Genomic DNA, 19358 nt, shown 5'->3' with positions numbered 1-19358 from the left:
TTCGTGACTAGTGTTTGTCGGTTGTTAAGCGTTAGTGGCTGAGCTGGCAAGGCGTAAGATTCCAATTCTCGAGGTCGCAGACTCGATTTCGATACGAAGTGAAGTTTTATGAATTCGAGGTTTTTTTCTGTTTTTTCTTATTTCACTTTTTTGAGTTTTTATTGTGTTCATGCTAGTGTTTGCTAGGCTCAGCTTCTTCCTCTGTGTGATTACTATTACTATCGAGTATGTTCACGTTCATTTCCCTTATGAAAAGCAAGGTTAAACTCCACTATCGAACAGCAAAAGTGTAAAGGTCACAAAAATATGATCGACTTTCAAATTCGGAGTGGATTTTGTTTTTCAGATTTCCACCGAAGTAAAACAAATACCTATTGACCCAGTCTTTTCATATTGGGTTAAATATCAAAATATGGTCAATCATCAATCAAACAGCTTTAAGGTCATCTATTTTTTCTACGAAAATTGATATTTTTTCAAAAAAAAAAACAAGTCACTGTTTTTTCTGTTTACTAACGTTAATTGACTTTTTCTAACTGTCATCTGTTGGCCATGTTTTATTAGGTGGTCGGAAAATTTTGTGCTACTTCCTTAGCAATCAGCTATCCTTCTTTTTTTTTGGTTTAGCTGATGTCTTCGAACCTGCTCAAAGTATTTGACCTCACGTACCCGCACACCTCTTTCTTCAGTGGGAAGATCTTCACCACCAAATACGCGCAGTATTCCATGAACTCCAAATTGAGGTAATCATCACCTGTTCTACAGGTAGTCTGAATTTTTCGATCATGCGCTTATGAAATAGATAACTAGCAGTAGACGTCTCATCTAGGAAACAGACAGGCCAGTAATCTGATAAACTTTCATACTGCAAATTAACAAGCGATTTTGTAAAGTTATAAGTAGATTGGATAATTTCAAGATAGTTCATGTCCCAAAAGTTAACCCAACATGAAATATGTCTCTTAAAATATCAAGACTTTCAACAATTAGAGCTGATTATAAAAACTGACATCCCTCCGCAATAAAAAACGTTAATGACAAGGTGCTCGAGCTTGTGGAAGGTTAAATGACTTATGAAGAGGCCGTCACAGCGTTGTATTTAGGATCTGTGGATTCCCTACTTTTGTGTGACCACCGACATATCAATGTCCTGTATCCGGATTCATTCGACAGGTAAATTGCACTAGTTTTAAAACAGCTGGTGATCACTTGAACGAATCTGCCATAGGTCAGCATAAGACGAGGCAATCTTGCTGATAGTTTGAAAAAAATGTCTTGAAATAAATTGTCCAGAGACCTGGTTGTATGTTTTGCTTTAAAGCCCTTACAATTCCTGAATAGTAGTTGGTTTCAACAATCTATCTTGAGATTTTTTGTTTTAAATGTAAATTCAAGAGCGTTATTGAATCAAAATTAAAAATTCACTTATAAATAGCAATGTGTTTTCAAAAAAGATAGCCCAACTGATTTTATTTATTTTTCGCTTGCCTGTCTCCTTGGTAACAGGGGACATCTGGCGCTACGTGAGGTCAAGTATGTCTCTGTCCGGCTACTTGCCCCCTCTCTGTGACCCCTCGGATGGCCACCTCCTCCTAGATGGGGGTTATGTCAATAACTTACCAGGTGACCCCACTATAGACAATAAACAAAGATTATCACTTCTAGGAAGCACCCTTTGGTCATGAAATGAACCCAACCTTGTTTGAAGTTCTCCCCAGTCTTCTCTCCGGGGTCTATTCTCATGGCTGAAAGACAAAATGGCAGAAGACAGCCAAATAATTGGCATGCTTTAGGCTGTGCTGAGCTCTAACTGAACTTTCACATTTTGTTTCACATTGTTGAAGAGTGATTTCTGATTGGCTGATAAAACTTTCTGTCATTCGGCCCTTCTGCCATGAGGGAATCACCCTTCGGGTACAATTAAAACAAGGCAGTTCACTTATAAGCATAGCACCCTTGGTCACTACATGAACTTTATCTTACCGGAAGTTAATCCATTTGTTCTGTCCCTCGAAAGAGTAAAACCAAGCAAAAGTTCCTGCTGTCTGAATAATGAGTTCCTTGGACTACAAAAATGAGAACACGTGAGGCGACAAATCGTAACAGGCAACAATTCGTAACAAGCGACAATATATAACAGTAGATTTAGCAGGGAACACAGATCCACCCACAGTATTCTTATCGTCTCAGATGTAAGCGCAGCGTATTCTATTTGCCAATGACTATTACGATTTTTCGCTTGTTACGAAATGTCACCCTACCGAAGTTTGAGTAAAATTTAATACTTTTGCTTGATTCCTGAAGTCTTTTCTATTCATTTTATCTTAACTTTATCTGTTTTCAAAATTGCATGTTTTTTTTATATCTCGACCGTATTCCAGATCCTAAGTCAGAGTTTTGCAGATGAATCTTCTATTTTCATTAATCACAGGACGGCTTAGATACATATAGCGCCTATTTTTTTCATATCAATTTTTGTCATCTCAAAGATTTTGTTCAAAATTGTGCAGACAGTTTTGTGCTACTCTAAAAAAAATTTACAAAGCCAATTTTTCCGCTCGCAAAAAAATTGGAAATTGGGAGCTCGAGTTCAATATAATCAATTACAAAAAGATCGTTTGGGCGTAAAGTCAAAAACGCAATTGATCTACTTCGGTAAATTTTGGCGACCACCCTCTTAGCACTAGCACGTTTTGATTAGCAAGTCATTTGCTATTTAAAAATGGGAAATTTGAAGAGCGCGCACTTGGCTGAAGTTTAAAAATAAGTATTGTCAACCTTTTACAAATCAAGTAGTGTTTTAAAATGCAATAAACACAGCCTAATTTTAGCCTGCAAATATGCACACCTGCTTCGGTTTTTTGAAGTTCCAATTTTCTCCTTTTTCAAAGCAACTTGTATTCTTTAAACTACCGAAATTTAGTGAGCGTAGTGTAATAGTACGACCATTGTTTTTTCTAATCTAAGTCGCAAATATTGGTGCCACTTTTGAATAGTAAAACGTTAACGCAGTTGATGCATTTTTAATTGGAAAAAAGCTGTTTGTTTGAAACAACATAGCAATAATAAAACCTCGATTTCAGAAATTTTCTAACTCAATGTATCTCGCAATTTTTTGAAATGCGTAGTTTATACATTAATGTGGTTTTATGCTTTCCAGTTTATTACATACAAAAGTAGTGAGGGTGCCTTCAGTTTGTTATATTCCAATTTGTTACTTGTGTCAAAATTGTGTCTATTTGTATTTGGTGCCACTTTTGCTGCATTGCATTGGCAATTTAGGCTACCTAGCGGTAATTAGACAACCGCTAATTCATACTCGTCAGTAAGCAGACAAATACTATATTAACCAATCAGAATCGAGTCGAGGGATAAGTTTATGAATATTAATTTCGAAAGTTTGCTTCTTCATCTCGATTCTGATTGGTTTATATGGCATTTGTCTGCTTACTGACGAGTATGAATACGCGGTTGTCTAAATACAGACCGCACTCCGCAATTTTTCAGCATATGTAGCAGCTTTATTTGTGAATTATGTTTGCCGATTGTTCAGCGTTCGTGGCTGAGAGGGCAGGGCATGAGACTCTAGATCTCGAGGTCGCAGGTTTGAATCCGATACGAAGTAAAGTTTTTTTTTAATTCGACGTTCATTTCAGCTTATTGATTTCACTTTTTAAGCTGCCTTTTTGCCGTGTTCTCGCTAGTTTTTGCTAGGCGCTAGTGTTTGTCGTGTATTAAATTAGCTGTCCAGATTTTTTCAATGGTTTGTTGTTCTTTTAGCACATTTATGCGAAGTGCAGTGTTGCTCATGTGTCAAATTATTTATTCTAATTAAATGTTTTAGAATAGCTTAACAGTGCATAGTGACAGAATAGTTAAATTATTATCTAAATAGGTGCACCTGAAAATAACTGTAGCAGCACCTGCACTGGCGTGTGTTTGTTGTGTTGTTCTAGGGTCTGTTTGGAACTACGTGCGTGCTTCCATGTCCAACAACCCCTTCCTCCCACCCTTCGTAGACCACAAAGACAACCACCTGCTAGTTGACGGATGCTATGTCAACAATGTACCCGGTTTGTCTCCGTCGGGGCCACCAACACTCACATACTATTCTGACATCGCTAATTTGCAATTTTGATTATCCAAATAGTTTATCAGAGCCTTTATGACATTTTCCCTCTCCACTCTTCAAAAGTTCACGTTTTTGTTAAGTTGCGTGTGGAAGTCAAATGTTTGGATTTAGGAGGGGGTTGATAATTTTTCGAGATCTGTGGGAACCCTAGAGTACTCAATATCTTTTTGTCGGCGCTGAACCACAATCAGTATATAATGGAGCTTAAGATGCCATAAGAACAAGTTCAAGTCCGTTGGCTCATAGTCAATGTGGTAAAATGCAAAGAGAAAATCCTGGGGGAAAATATGGCAATGTTAAATGAGCGCCTACCCCTAACTAAGCTTCCCGCAACTCCTAGTTGTTTTTTAACAGTAATGAATGTAGTGAGTACTCTGATATAGATCTTGGTGATTTTTTTTTTCAGGAAAACGTTTAAAATTTGTTCGCGCTCAATTTTGGGTTTTCGCGGTTTGACTTTTGATTTTTTTCAGTTCACTTCATTTCTTTTGTTTAAAGGAAGGCAATTTCTACTATCGAACATTAAAAATGTAAAGGTCACGAAAAACGTGATCGACTTCTAATTTTGATAATGGAAATTAATTATCAGATTTGCCAGCCAAATAAAAATTTTATCTATTGATTCAGTTTTCTCAAAGTTGGTTAATTTTATTATAAAAAAGTTTAAATAATAATTTTTTTCTAGAAATTCATATAGCTTGAAGCCCATCTAATTTTTTTTTTGTAAATTAGACAGTTGAAAATTTTTCAAAAAACAATTCAGTTTTTTTTTCTGTTTCCTCGCGTTTTTTACTCTTTTGCAACTGTCAGTTGGCTATGTTTTGATGTTCCTGGCTGAATATGGTGAACTTATCATGCAGATGGAATTTGAAGACTGACTGATTAGTGATGTCAGAAATCGGCAAGAATCTTACTTCTGTTCTGGGAATCTGGGATATATTGTAGATTTAGCTTCTCAAATCAACTGATAGACTAGATCATCTCATTTCACGTCGTTGCCTGTTGCTGTGTTTCTTGAATGTTGTTTATGACTGATGCAAATGTTTGAGTTTATTAGAATCGTTTCACTGATCTAATCTTCGTGTAGATTGAATCATTGCCTGCGCTGTGGCTAAAAAAGTCCCATGTAGATTTTGAGGAAAGTTCTTTGCACCTAAATAAACCAAGCTTTCGGAGAATGAAGTTTGAATGCAGAGCCTTCTTGATTAACTGACGCGGAACGATCAAATCGGCGGTAAGAATGTTTTCTGTGGTTTCTTTTTATTCGTTTTCGTGAAGTGCTGCTTCACTTGTATATTTACATCAAGTCATGAAAAATGGTACTTATTGGGTTCGTCAATGTTTTTCAATCCAATAATTATTGGATGAACATTGTTGCTAATGAATGATGTGAATTTGCCTTTATTTAGGTTGTATTTTTTGTTTTTAGGAGAATTTTCGAAATTTGTTCACGCAATTAACAGTTTGACATCAGCGCTTTTTAAATAATTTTTTTTAAAATAGGACAATAACGCTCTCACACAATGATAAATAATTAAAACTTTCGCCCGATAAATTTCGCCTTTTTCAATGCATAGTTTCTTGATTTTTTTATTGCGAGAGTTGAATTTTGCGCACATCAATTCAGCATGAGCCTATCGTTCTTTTTGTTTTATTGAATGGAAAATGTATTTTTCATGGCGAATGACAAGAGTACAATGAACTTAATATGCAACTATGAGAGACAGAAAAGCAAAAAAAAAAGCAGAAGCAATGTAACCAATTAGAAAAAATTGCTAGCCGAATATTGAAGCACCCTTTATTGCAACAGTTAGGCCGGGTCTTTTCGGTTATACCTCTCCCCTAAATGATAAAAATTGAAAATGAAAGTTTTTTGATACAAAATTGGACTGATTTTACTTAAAAATGCAGGGCTGATAACCCGAACGGTAAATCAAGCTAAAAAAAATGCAAAAAGTGCGAATTAAACGACAATGGCATTTGGCATCTTGTTTATAAAATATAAGTGCAGAAAACGACAAAAAAAGGAGAAAAGCTAGTTTGCGGTGAAATAAGTTTAAAATGCTATGATTTTACTAATCCCATAATAATATTTTGCATTTTCTAGTAATTGTGGGCCAATTTTGTTGAAAACATTTCTTCTTTAAATTTTCATCATTTAGGGGGTATAACCGAAAAAGCCCATTAGTCCTTTTCACGTTCGATTTGAGGCTAATCAAATTGTGAATCAATTTTTCGTTTACCACCTAAATTGTTCAATTACCCTTCAAAATGCTTTCATTTTATTTGTTTTGTTCGTTGTTAAGTTCACTGTTATTAACCTTTTCATTTTATTTGAACTAATTATGATTTTGCAACGGAGCTTCGAACAGATGATGATGTTTTAAGCTATTAAGCAGCAAGTCGGGTTTCAATTCATTTAACCAGTTTTTTTTCAAGTGAATTTTAATTGACAGATTGTGTAGTAAATCCCGTTTTCTTAATTTGGGTTATTGATTCGATCATTTGAAAAATGGAGGAATTTTCTTTGTATTCGGGAGTGTTTTAGTTTTTTTCTTTGTTTTCCACGCAAAACCAGGTACCACAAATAATCATTGGAATGGGTTTAGTGATATTCCCAGTGTCGAGAAAAACCGGTTTGAAATTTCTGATTTTTCGACTATTTTCGAGCGAATAAACGATCGAGTAACGTTCGTTTTATGTAAATATTGGCCCTTCAGGCTAAAAAAACCTTGGTTTTACTGAAAAAAAAAACTGTTTTGGAAGCTTCATTAAGCGCTTTCTGGCCTTGAAAGTTTTCATAAAGTTAAAAATTTTAATGCTAAAAATTAGGAAATTAGGAAGTTTTTTTCCCTTTTTTCGTTTATTTATTTTTTGGAAGACAATTGCAGCAGTGTTTTATGCCTGGTTCACTATTTTTCTACGCGCTTTTATAATTCTCTAATCACACCACGCAGAAGAAACTACGCTGAAGGTAACAAAAGTTTTTTTTTCCGTAGTTTTTTACGAATGTGGTCGGAACATTCTGTGCTACTTGCACAGCAGCCGGCTATCCTTGTTTGGCTTTAAAAAAGTGTCATAAAAGATGTTAGAAATTGAAAATTATTTAAAATGATGTTTTTTTAGTATGTCTATTTGCTATACTTCACACTTTTGGCTGTTTTCTATCACCTTTTTGAAGGTTATTAGCCAAGCAAAGCAAGGGTTTCAGCCTAGTATTTTAAGAACTTGCATGCCTGGTAATTATTACTCAAATATGTGTGAATTTCTACTAATAATTAGCTCTTTGTGAATGAGTGGACTGTGTAAGTGCTTGCCCATGACGAAGCATCTTATGGGTTCAAATCCGGGAGTCACAAGGTGTTTTGCATTTCTTTCTCCAGTTTATTTTCGGTTTCATGAATTTTTTTTTGCTGTGTTGGCGAAGCGCATCTTCCATATGTGCAATACTAAGGAATTGTAGTTCGATTAGATTGTGACTATCTGGAATACGGACGAGCTACCACCGTTTATTTGGTGATGTCATCTTTTATAACCAATCGGTCATTTGTTTGTTACCAATTCTTTCCAATCAATCCAACAAAATTGAGTTTTATGTTACTGCTGTTTGTTTTCACTTTGTGCACTTTTTACTAATTTTGTTTGTATAATCATAATATTAATTAATCTGCTTTTGATCATGACCTGCTTCATCATTGCACAACTGACTTCTCGCTTTTAGTCTTGTAAATAATCTTTGCTTTCAATATCGATGATAATATTCAAAAATGCCGATAGAGCACCTGCCGATTTTTTAACATTTTTTTTGTCAAATGCATTGAAACTGTATCCCTTGATAGATTATTTCTGGATCGGCATTTGCTTTTACCGTGTAGATTTTGTGTAACTTTTTGATTTCATTGCAATTTTGTTGTTTTGTTCCTGTTCAGCGGACATAATGAAGGAGCTGTGGAATCCCAGAAGAGTGATTGCTGTTGATGTGGGTAGTCAGGACAGTCAGAATCTGACCAACTACGGGGACTACTTGAGTGGGTGGTGGGTGTTGGCAAACAAGTGGAATCCCTTTCCCTCCAAAAACCCACCCATCAGGGTAAGGTCATCCATCCACACCCTCCAGGGTGCTTGTTGCTTAAGGGTGCGGAGGCAAGATTATGCAGCCCGTAAAAATAGCCTTAAAGGAGGTGTTAATCAGCAGTGCAACAACAAATCTCCATAAAGTTGTATGTTTTTTCCTCATGGATGAGTATAGTGCTGTTAATCTGGAGTAATCATAACTTGAGTAATCTCTAGTATTTGAGAATTAAGCATTTGGAATTAACCTTAGACCAAGCATTTCCAATCGAAATTAAATATTGCGGGGGAAGATCGTATATTGTATATTGTTCTATTTTAAGGGGGAGGGGGGTTAACTTGATGCAGGAAATCTTCCTCTTACCCTGGCTGAGTGTTGCTCTCATTCTGTCATCTATGTGAACAATGTGTTGTGTGTATGCGTATGCGTTTGTCTGTAGGTACCTGGCATGGAGGAGATCCAGTCTCGACTGGCCTACGTGCTGTGCAAGAAACAGCTGGAGGAGGTGAAGAATTCGCCCTACTGCGACTACGTCAGACCACCCATAGACAAGTAACTTCATTATCCAGTCTCCTCGAGACCATTTTGGATCTCTTAGACTGTTTCCTCCTCTGTGGCATCTATGGTAACCAAAATATAGCTTTTGTTGGTCCAATTTTTTGCTGAAATTTCCTATGTCTTCACTTTTGTTAGGGGTTTTTGCTTGAGTTGCACGTGAAGTTGTTTCTAACATAAACATTGTGCTGAAATCTTGAAGCTACCGTCATTTATTACGCACCTCTTTCGCTTCGATGATTTAGGTGGCATGATTGCCGCAAAATGTGCCACTGAAATCAAAGAGGTGTGAATCATGAAAGGTGCAAAACTCTTTCCAGACTGTGCTGAAAACGAACAAGAACTGCTTGTCTATTTTTTGTGATTTTTTTCAACAACCCACGCTTGTTTTTGTTCTAGATACAAGACTCTAAGTTTTGGTCTGTTCGATGAGATCTACCAGTTGGGCTATGACCATGCAGCTGCCCTGTTCCAGCAGTGGGTGAAGGGTAACTACCTGTCGAAACTCCTGGACACTGCCAGTGACTCCGATGATCTAATCATGTCTGCGTCCAGTCCCTACCGCACTAGAGCCAGCAACTCATACAAGCACAAATACTCCATGGTACGTGTGCTTAAGCTACAATTTGCTTTGATGTACCTAACTCTCTTATCAATCATTTCGATATTTTTCTGGAGCACCGAATATTCATCATTCATTTCAATTGCAAAATTTTTGCGTTAGCTTAGCATTCTGAAGTCTAAACTCTGTATTTTTATCCTCTATTAGTAAATCCTAAGTACACTTGCTAGGCGAGTGTATTAGTACGAACCTTCTTTTCGTCATTCATCTCGTCGAATATTCGTCATTCATTTCAATTGCAAAGTTTGTGCGTTAGCTTAGTATTCTGAGGTCTAAACTCTGTAATTTATCCTCTATTAGTACATCTTAAGTACACTTGCTAGGCGAGTGTATTAGTACGAACCTTCTTTATTTCCTAAGTCGCAAATAAGTGCTACTTTTGGTGCCACTTTTGAATCGGTAGGCTGCGGTAGCAGTATAATTTCATATCTGCTCTAACATTTGATAAGTAAAAAGCTAACACAGTTGATGCATTTTTAATTCATCAAATGAACCGAAAACAGTTAATTGTTTCAAACAGCAGTACAATGATAAAAGGCTCGATTTTAGAAATTTTCCAACTCAATGTATCTCGCAATTTTTTTGAAATGCATAATTTATACATAATTTGGCTTTATGCTTTCCAATTTATTACATGCGGTATCGAAGAGACAATTTATTATATATGTAGCTTGGTTGGAGGCGGAGCAATAAGCAGAATGGTCCAAGTGCAGAATAGGTCCAAGAGCAGAAAAACAGAATTGATACGGGCTAATTGATAAAAACAATTTTCAGAATCGTCAAAAACTACCAAGAAAACGAATAATTTATTCATAAATTGACTAATTTCATTAAGTTTTTTGATTACATTATTTTTAAAAAAAGTTCTCGATTAAATCACTCATATTATGAATAAAATGTTCATTGCCTTGGTGTTATTGACATTTCTGATAATTAATTTACAGATTAGCAAATAAAAGCTGATATTTTCCTGTTTTTCTGCTCTTGGACCCATTCTGCTCTTACACCAATCTGCTTATTGACTGGCCACCAGCTTGTTTATTAGTGGCTAGTGTTTGGGGTACTTAAGCACCCTTGGCTGAGTGGTTATGCGTGAGACTCAATGTTGCAAGGTTGCAGATTCGAATCCTACACGTACTTTAGTTATTACTGATTCGAGGCTTATTTCTACTTTTTCTTATTTCACTTGATAGAGCTGCTTTTTGGTCGTGCTCTCGCATGTGTTTGCAAAGCACAGCTTCGCGTCTGTGTCAAAACCTCGTGGCTGGAATTCAAAAATAATTTTCTGGTAGAAAGTTGTAGCGTTTTTTGTTAAAATTGGTAAAATTACGAGGTTGGAAAATTGCCATTTTGGGATAGTTCAAGTGATTTTTATGTCGTTTTATTAACGCGTTAGGGGGGCGTCCGGCTCAAAAATGATTTCGAATCTTAAGCGGGTTTTCAAAAAGAACTTGGAAAAATGTTCAAAGTTGTTTAATCTAAGTTTAACGTGAGTTGTGACAGTACGGAAAGGCTCAATTTGCGCTAATATTTTATGTATTTTTTGTCAGCGAAGTTTTGTGTTTGCGAAGTGTAATTTGCACGCGAGTTCACTCAAGAATCACACATTAAAATTTCACGGAAACTTTTCTACTAATTTTTCATGCAGCCACAAATTATTTCCAGCTCAGTTAAGGTTTTTAACGATAATTTCTCAAGAAGCACGCCTAGAATAACTTTTTGAGCAGATTCTACTTCCCTTTGTTTCTCAATTTAAAAAAAAACCAATAAGTTTGTTGTGTTGTCGCAACATTTAAGATCGGCGATTTTTATTAGTTTAGGTTTTTATTCGATTTTTTTGTTCGCCGCTTAAAGTTTTGTCTTCGACGCCAAATGTTTTTAATTAGTTTTCAAAATTAGTTGAGAATGATTGTCTAAAGTATTTGGGGGCAATTGGTATATAGTATGGTCAATATATACTACCAGAAGTACCTGATTGCGGACTCACATCCTCTCTAGCTATTCTTCTATACATATAATTACACTAACCATCAGCTTAGTGTATTATTACGAGCCTTCTTTTTTTCTAACGTGACGCGCAAATAAAAATGTCTTTTAAAAGTGTTTATTTTTTGGAAATTGCTGTAGCATTGGAAATTGCATAACATCTGTTCTCTGCCTTATTTGTGGTTAGAGTTTGTTACATATGTTACATATCTAAGCTTCCGTTGCTGAATGGCTGCTTTTTGTCGTGTTCTCGCTTGTGTTTGCTGACTTATAGTTACCTGACTTCTGTGTAAAAGAAAGAAGTTTGTGTGTTTTTGTGCCTGTGACCGAATCCTCATCCGATAATAATTTCACGACCGTCAAATTTTGCATGTATTTTGAAGTAATTACAAGGAGCGCTATGGAATATTTGGTTTTCAAATTCCGCCCAACTTCTCGGAAAAACGGGGGTTGAAATTGTGTTACCTGACTTCTACGTTTCTTTTGCAGTCCATTTCTACTAGTTGTTTGAAATTGAACTGTTCATTTTTTTCAATTAGGGCCCCTTTATAATCAATGTTACTGAAAATGTCTGAAAAGTGTATTCTCCAGTTTTTAGCTCAACAATTTGAAATTGAAATACATTTTTCACTTCAAATTAGCAGTACTTCCTTTCTAAACACACGTAATTATTGTTCCGATTTGCGATACAAATGTAATGGATTATTTGTGCTCGGGGTGGTTTTTTTTTCTTCAAACAAATTTCAACTTTTTAACTAGCCATTTTTAACGGAGTTTTCTATATCATTCAAAAGGTATTGTTGTCTTGGGCTTAAATTTGAAAAGACATTTCACCTGTGATCATTCTTCGTGAAGTAATGGGGCTTAAAATGCCATTTTGGCCAATTCGGGACAATTAACGCGCGATATATATCGCGCTATTAAAGCGTAAGCGGAGATTTAGTCAGTCATAGAAATCGTTCCAGATTGGTTGAAAGAAGCTTATTTACCATAATTGATTAGTTACAAGGTGCGAAATCTTTTTTTTTGTTTTTTATATGGCGTGTGGGGGGATGATTTTTATTGAAAAAAATTTTAAATTTTAGAAATTTTTTATTTTATTACATTTAATTTGTTAATGATATTTATGTTATTACTGCTCCATAAACCTTAAAAGGCAGTCGGAACATTCAGGGCTTCGCCCTGATACAAGCAGTTATGTTTTTGATTACATTTATCATCGCTTACTTGAAAATCGTGAATAGATCACATGCCAATATACAATTAATACTATGCAACAGTAGTAAAATTCTTACTTTATTTCCCATGCTCAAAAATTTTATAAGGAAAGTAAAATTAAAAATGTACTTTGATTTACGAGTTCAGTGCTGGGTCACAAAAGGCTATACAGCTAGTTTTTTGTAGTCGCAATTTTCTGTATTGAGTATCAGTATATGTATTATGTATACGGCTTAAATTTTTTAGGGTAATTTTTACCATGTGTTTTTTTCGCGTAAATGAAGCCAGGGGTTTGTCAAAAATTAATCGCTTGCAATGAAGGCGGAATGCAAGGCAATTAAACTAAATGGTTGCTAGATTTTCTACATTGCGATCTCTTCTTAGAAATTTCTAATAATTGAGAGCTTTACGGAAAAAAATGTAGCGAAATGAAAGGGTTTTGCCTTCTAATTTAGAAATTTTTGGTAGTTCTTTGACCACTTGGTTGGACGCCTGTCCCTCAGGGTTTCGACCCCCTGCCGACCCAAAGGGTCCCCTCTTTAGACTATCTGCTTCGAATACAACAATAAATACAGTATTTATCAGGTCTCAGCGACGGAGTGGTCAAAGTTGGCTGCCTAATTTTTTGACTTTGGAGTGTTCCTCAATGAATTTTTGTAGTTGAATGATCCTGTGTTGCTTCTATATCATTTGACTGTTTTTCTCATGCACCTTATTTTGAAGCAATTCTCAGAGGAATGCAAAAGTTATGAATAACGTCTGTTCAAATTGGTTTAGTTAAATCAAAAATCAAATAAATCATATTCTCCCACAGCTGAAAGTTGACTCAAAACGTGGGTGTTCAGTTACCCTATTTCAGTGACGCCTTTGCAACTGTTTATTGGCTTTGGTTTGAAGTCATGTCAGATACCTTTTTCAGTTTAAACAAAAATCCATTCATAAAACTAATTTTTATTATCATCAGCATGCAATGACTTTTTGCGTGTTTTGAAGAGTGCTTTGCCCACTTTGTACTATTACTCCTACCGCCCTGGATAGATTGCATATGATAGATGCAGTTTGTAGGTTGTTAAGTGTTTTCCTGGCTAACCTAATCGAAATGTATGTACTTAGAAAGAGAGCATGGACGAATTCGCCCAAGTAGCCTCCCGGATATCGCGCCAGATGCTGTCGGACAAAGACAACCAGTTCTCGACTGCCGAAAGCTCAGACGAACAGTAAGAATGGATTTAAATTTAAATTACTTGCTATAAAATCTGCTTTCAGTATTAATTCATATGCATTGACGGTCTTTACCAAAAGCGGTAAATGTATCGAAGTTGTCTGGAATCGAAGTTGACTAGAATCAGTTTGGCGGGGATGAAAATTGGCTGGAATAAAAATAAAAATAAAAATTTATAATTATGTATCTGAGCTAATAACAATAACAGAGCTAGTATGAACAAGCACTTCAACAGATCTGTTATCTAATTTGAATACAACCTGATAATTTGAATGCAAATAAATATCGCGACATTACCTTTGCAAGGAAACAACTTTGATAGCAAATTATTACTATGACGTCTCTTCCCTCGGGGAGAGGGCCCAGAATTGATTTTTTTTTTCGAAGATCAACGCCAAGTTTGATATTTAGATAGGATTACGAGCATCATCATCTAAAAGAATGAAAGTTAGTTGAATAGCATTAATAGCAAGGTATATAAAATTTCAAGAGTTTTTCTTTTAAAAAATGTCTTTCTATGCGACTGATGGTCTATCAACTGATTGGTCCATTTCATCCAATTAATATTTCATTTTCCGATAACCAGGCTGTCAATGTGAAAAGAAACCTCGAAACCATCAGAAAGCTATACTGTTGGTGAGCCCGCTATGTTTGTCTCCACTGATTGGCCGACCTTTGGATCGGGTGATATTGTTGTTCTTAGTTGCCCACAGGGGGCGCGTCATGCCAGCTTGGCCCGAGTTCAAGGAACATTGCTACTTCGGCCGGCCGTAGCCACGGGTCTATCGGGGTCAGTTCAGTCGGATTTGTGGGGCATTTAAAGAGGTGGAGAGTAGTATGGGGAGACGGACAGTGGGGACTGTTTGGGGGGCATTGGGGTCTATTCGATTAAGATAGGTATTTAAAATGGGGAGTAGCCGGATCTGAGCTGTGCTAACGTGCTCCTTGTTGAACGTGGAGGCAGTTTTTCAGTCGAGGAGATATCGGGTGCTCGCAGCGGGATAATTTTGATTGCATTTGTTACGTGGTTTTTGTGGATCCTTTTTACAAGAGGTTTAAAATTATTAAAAACGAAGTTGCTTCAGGCCGTGCTTTCGTTTAATGGGGTAAAATTGCTTGTCTTAGAGATTCGTTCGTCGACTTTTTCTTAAAAAGTTGACTCAAAGTTAGGTTTGATTTGTCTGCGAGGGAAGGGGAACCTATAATAGAAATGAAGGGAATGGAAGTGAAGTTACGATTTCTGGAAAAAAAAAGAAACTGAGTGGATAGAAGTTTGTGGTGCTGTTGCACGGATTATAGTTTGCATTCAATGTGAAGGTGGTCTATGGAGCTCATCTTCGTGCACCCTGTCACAACACGGAGAGGTGCGTCTTGAACGACTTGTAATTTGTTCAGGGAAGAATTGCTTGCAGCATGGAACTAAGCTGGGCAGGAGTAATCGAGTATTGGTCTGATTAGAGATTTGAACGTTACAATCAATGGTTTTTTGGATTTTCCCTAGGTCATCCCGGACAGAGCCTTCAGGATCGATATCATGCGCGCGGCTTTCATGGCGGTTTGCTTACAAAGCTCCGCAAAGTTGAGGGACGGGTCAAAAAACACAATCTTTTTGGTTTTTTTTGACGGCGAGAACGGAGGAATTCATAAAACAGTTGGTTTGGAGTTGAACGCTTTGTTGTTCCTTTCGAGAAGAAACCCACTGATCCTTTCGGAGCGGAGAACACTAAGTGTCTGTTTGTAAAAAAAACTCATGGAGCTCGTTTAAGTAATTAGTTAAAATGCCGGACACCTCTACGATATTGCTTGATTGAACAAAAGGGTGAGATTTGTAAGTTTGCGTAAGATTGAAGTTTTACTTTGGGTGGCCTTAGAGGAGCATCATGTTCGTAAAAGTTGAAAAGAGTGGGGAAAGTACTGAACCTTGAGGAACCCCTGTACGGGCAATCCCGGTTGTCGATAGCTGGTGTCTAAATAGGGTCATGGCTTGGCGCCCGCTAAGATAAATTGAGAGCCATCTGACTATCCCTTCAAGTAAGCTGGAACCGTGCAGCAGTTTGACTAAAGTACGGTGGCATACCATATCGAACGACAAGTCAAGAGTGGCTAGTACTGTTCGTTTTGGTTAAAACCATCTGTTTTGGTTAAAACCATCGTGGTTAAAACCATCTGATATAAAAAAAAATCTATTGTAGACAGGGCTGTAGTAGTTGAGTGAAACGTTCTGAATCCGTGTTGGTGGGGCTAAGTTTTCGCAGTAAATAACACCTATCATCTACCCACCTACCACACAAAACAACACCCCCTCAAGAGCCTCTCTAGGTCCAGATGGAATATTGATCCCAGTTAGGATTTCCTTAAAAGTACAAAATTTACAAACTGTGTCCTTCCACGGAGAAATCGCAAGATGCTTTTTTGTAATTCTCATATTTCAGATTGAGATTTCACCTTTCTACTTTCAAGGCTGGGTGTCTTTAGTTTTCATAGATTTTTTGTAACTTCTTAAGGGCCCTATGATGTTAAGTCTCCTGGCAAATCCAAATGGTTTCAAATGTCTTCTAAAACGATCAAAGCATTAGTGAGTGCAATTTCGATACTCTCACTAATGACCCTTTTATATGCTGTTTTTTATGACATAAACTATAAATTTTTTTGGTCTAAAATTGGTTGCAAATCATTACAACTGCAGTCTTCTAAATGCTTGTCAGTTTTCTATTGAAAATGTTTTGTAAACTGTTCTTTAAAATACAAGATTTATAAACTGTGCTCTTCCGCTGACAAAGCGGGAGTTGACTTGTGGTAAAATTTCCTGCAAATTTTATCCTCTTCATAGGTATCATCAAAGACAAGCAAGCAATTCCGTAAGTTATAAACAATGCCAAAGCTGGATTGTTTATTTAATTCAATGTCAAGTTTGTTTCGAGTAACAATGGAACGGTACTTGGGATGATCACGAAGATAAACAGAAAACACTTTTTCATAAGACGGATTAAGTTTTTATTGAAGTATTTGAAGTGGTTCTGACATTAAACAGACCTAAACAAGCGGTTAATTTGCAACAATTCTCAAAGTTTTGGATTTGGTAACATGAAACCAACCGCACCAAAGAATATAGAAAGCCAAGGGCAGTCTTGTCAAAACTTATTATGTAAAAAGGTAATTTTGAAATAAGTTTCAAAATTGAAATAAAACGGGTTTTTGTGAAAAAAATTTAATTTCTGCAGACGGAACAGAGACAGAATTGCAAAACTTCCGCGATCAATTTTCTTGTGACTGTTTTTTGTAAAGTTATGGGGGTTTGAAAGTTGCTTATTTGGCCAATTTGGGATAATTATTGCGCAATATTTTGCACTTTTGTAACACGAGTAAGCGGCGGATCAATGCGCTGCAAATGAAATTGAGTTAAGTTGTCGTAGTATTAGGATACAAGACGCTTAACACATCCCTTTGTAGTTTACATTAGCTTATGGTGCGATAAAGTGAAGAAAGAAAATAGAAACTTATATATTTTTTTCATTTATTTCGTAAATTTTTTAATCAAAAAACTTCTAAACTGGCCTTAAAGTGCCGTCGGAACATTCGGGTTTTCGCTCTGATATATGAGCAGCCTTGTTTACACTCAAAATTTTCTTGTAACACTTCTTTGCCGTCACAGCTAAAGCTTTCTAAAGTTATACCAGATACTCTCTATCCTTCTGTTTACGATTCAGTGATAAAGGAGTTTGGGTTTCTCGAAAGTTTCATTTGGTTGTTTGGTAAAAGATTATGCTAGAAATTTTTCAAAAATTTGTTTGAGATAAGCGTTTTTTTGTCGTTTTCTCATCGTTTTTCTTCCAAATAATCTTCTCGTTTTCTCCGTTTCTGACTCTTTTTCCGCTGGATGTTCAGCGACGGCCTGACAAATTTCACTTTATTCTGCCAAATTTATAAGGTTGCCGATGTCAATGTTCTTTTAGCGATAATTTGGAGGTGAAAATAATCGCTCCAGTCTGTGCAAGGGATATCTGGGTCGGTTGTATGATATTGCCACAACGTTAGATAACTCCCCGTACGTCGGTTAAAATCGCTATTGAATGCGCCATATCAAAAAAAATTTTGTACTTTCCTGTTACTTACTAATAAAACTAAGCTAAAAAGACTCAAATTATTCATTAAAATAAGTGTCATTAAGTAAATTAGTTTAACTAGAGTAGGTAGTTAAACTAAACTGAAGGTGCTTGCGATAGATAAATTGTGCTTCAATTGATAGATAAAACAGGAATATCATAGCTTTGTTTGCAAAATAAAGCTTTGAATTTCGTGAATTTAAAATTCTTATCTCTTTAAATTACAAAACCTGAAGAATGAATAGCGAAAGGAATTTTTCAATCGAAATATATTTATTTATAAAAAATTATTTAAAGCATATCATAGCACTCATTTTTTAAACCAAGTATGAATAAATGAAAAGATCACATCAAAAATTCACCTTTAAGTTAAGCTTTCAGAATAATGTTTGCATCAACAAAAATGTTTGCATGGTTAAAACAAAAAAAGACCTGCAATGAACAAGAACTCCACTGAAGTGAAACCACTGACAGGGTCAGCCATGACCTGCAAATCGATTTTAAACGTGAATGCAAACTAAGATCACGACACTCCCTCCATGGTTTTGGTTTCCTTGATTTTATTATTTCGTTCCGTATATTGGTTATGATTTTGTTTTTAGCTCAAGTACTGTCTTCACGAGTCAAGGTGCACTGCCTCCATTTAAAGAGGAGAGCAACTACTATTATACCAATCAAACTCTACCTCACGAAGAAGACATTTCACACGGGGACACCAACGACAACAGAGACACGAGGATCACTTCGGAAAAGCCGACAACAAGCGGCCACGACACTATTGAAAGTTTGCCGAGGCAAGGTTCAAATCGCAATGGCCCAGCAAACGAAAAACATGCTAAGTTCGCTCGCGGTAATGCGGGGAGAACGAACGGCGGCAGCGAAGTGAGGAATCGGTTCGCGGGGACGAATCGTCACATAACTTTAATGGAGAGCACAAGCTTCGGTGAAGGAAACTATTCAGCCAATCAAAATCGCAAGAAACGAAGTGCAAGTAGCTCACAGGACCGAAACGAGCAATCAAGCGATGATAACTAAACTAACTTGGCCAAATTAAGTAAATTAGTTTAACTAGAGTAGGTAGTTAAATTAAACTGAAGGTGCTTGCGATAGATAAATTGTGCTTCAATTGATAGATAAAACAGGAATATCATAGCTTTGTTTGCAAAATAAAGCTTTGAATTTCGTGAATTTAAAATTCTTATCTCTTTAAATTACAAAACCTGAAGAATGAATAGCGAAAGGAATTTTTCAATCGAAATATATTTATTTATAAAAAATTATTTAAAGCATATCATAGCACTCATTTTTTAAACCAAGTATGAATAAATGAAAAGATCACATCAAAAATTCACCTTTAAGTTAAGCTTTCAGAATAATGTTTGCATCAATTGGGCGTTTGCCTCTAGGTATTCTTAGCAACTTTGCTTCTAAATTTGCGGATATGTTCA

The 19358-nt window shown here is 36.3% G+C and overlaps 1 protein-coding gene across 1 annotated transcript in view; it reads left to right on the top strand.

The window, feature by feature from the left end:
* The window catches only part of LOC134839735 (patatin-like phospholipase domain-containing protein 7), a 53486-nt gene extending 34371 nt beyond the window's left edge, over positions 1-19115 (top strand). The window contains 12 exon segments of the mRNA XM_063855357.1: positions 30-46; positions 628-700; positions 703-743; positions 1104-1173; positions 1507-1623; positions 3554-3597; positions 3896-4073; positions 8062-8222; positions 8644-8756; positions 9159-9363; positions 13699-13802; positions 18513-19115. Of these exon segments, the coding sequence (XP_063711427.1) occupies positions 30-46; positions 628-700; positions 703-743; positions 1104-1173; positions 1507-1623; positions 3554-3597; positions 3896-4073; positions 8062-8222; positions 8644-8756; positions 9159-9363; positions 13699-13802; positions 18513-18945 (1556 nt within the window). The 3' untranslated portion in view covers positions 18946-19115.
* Positions 19116-19358: the final 243 nt, after the last annotated feature.

Source organism: Symsagittifera roscoffensis, chromosome 2 (genome assembly GCF_963678635.1).
Source record: "Symsagittifera roscoffensis chromosome 2, txSymRosc1.1, whole genome shotgun sequence".
Lineage (NCBI taxonomy): Eukaryota > Metazoa > Xenacoelomorpha > Acoela > Convolutidae > Symsagittifera > Symsagittifera roscoffensis.
The sequence above is the reverse complement of the archived record's forward strand: the minus strand, read 5'-3'. Positions and strand labels throughout refer to the sequence as shown.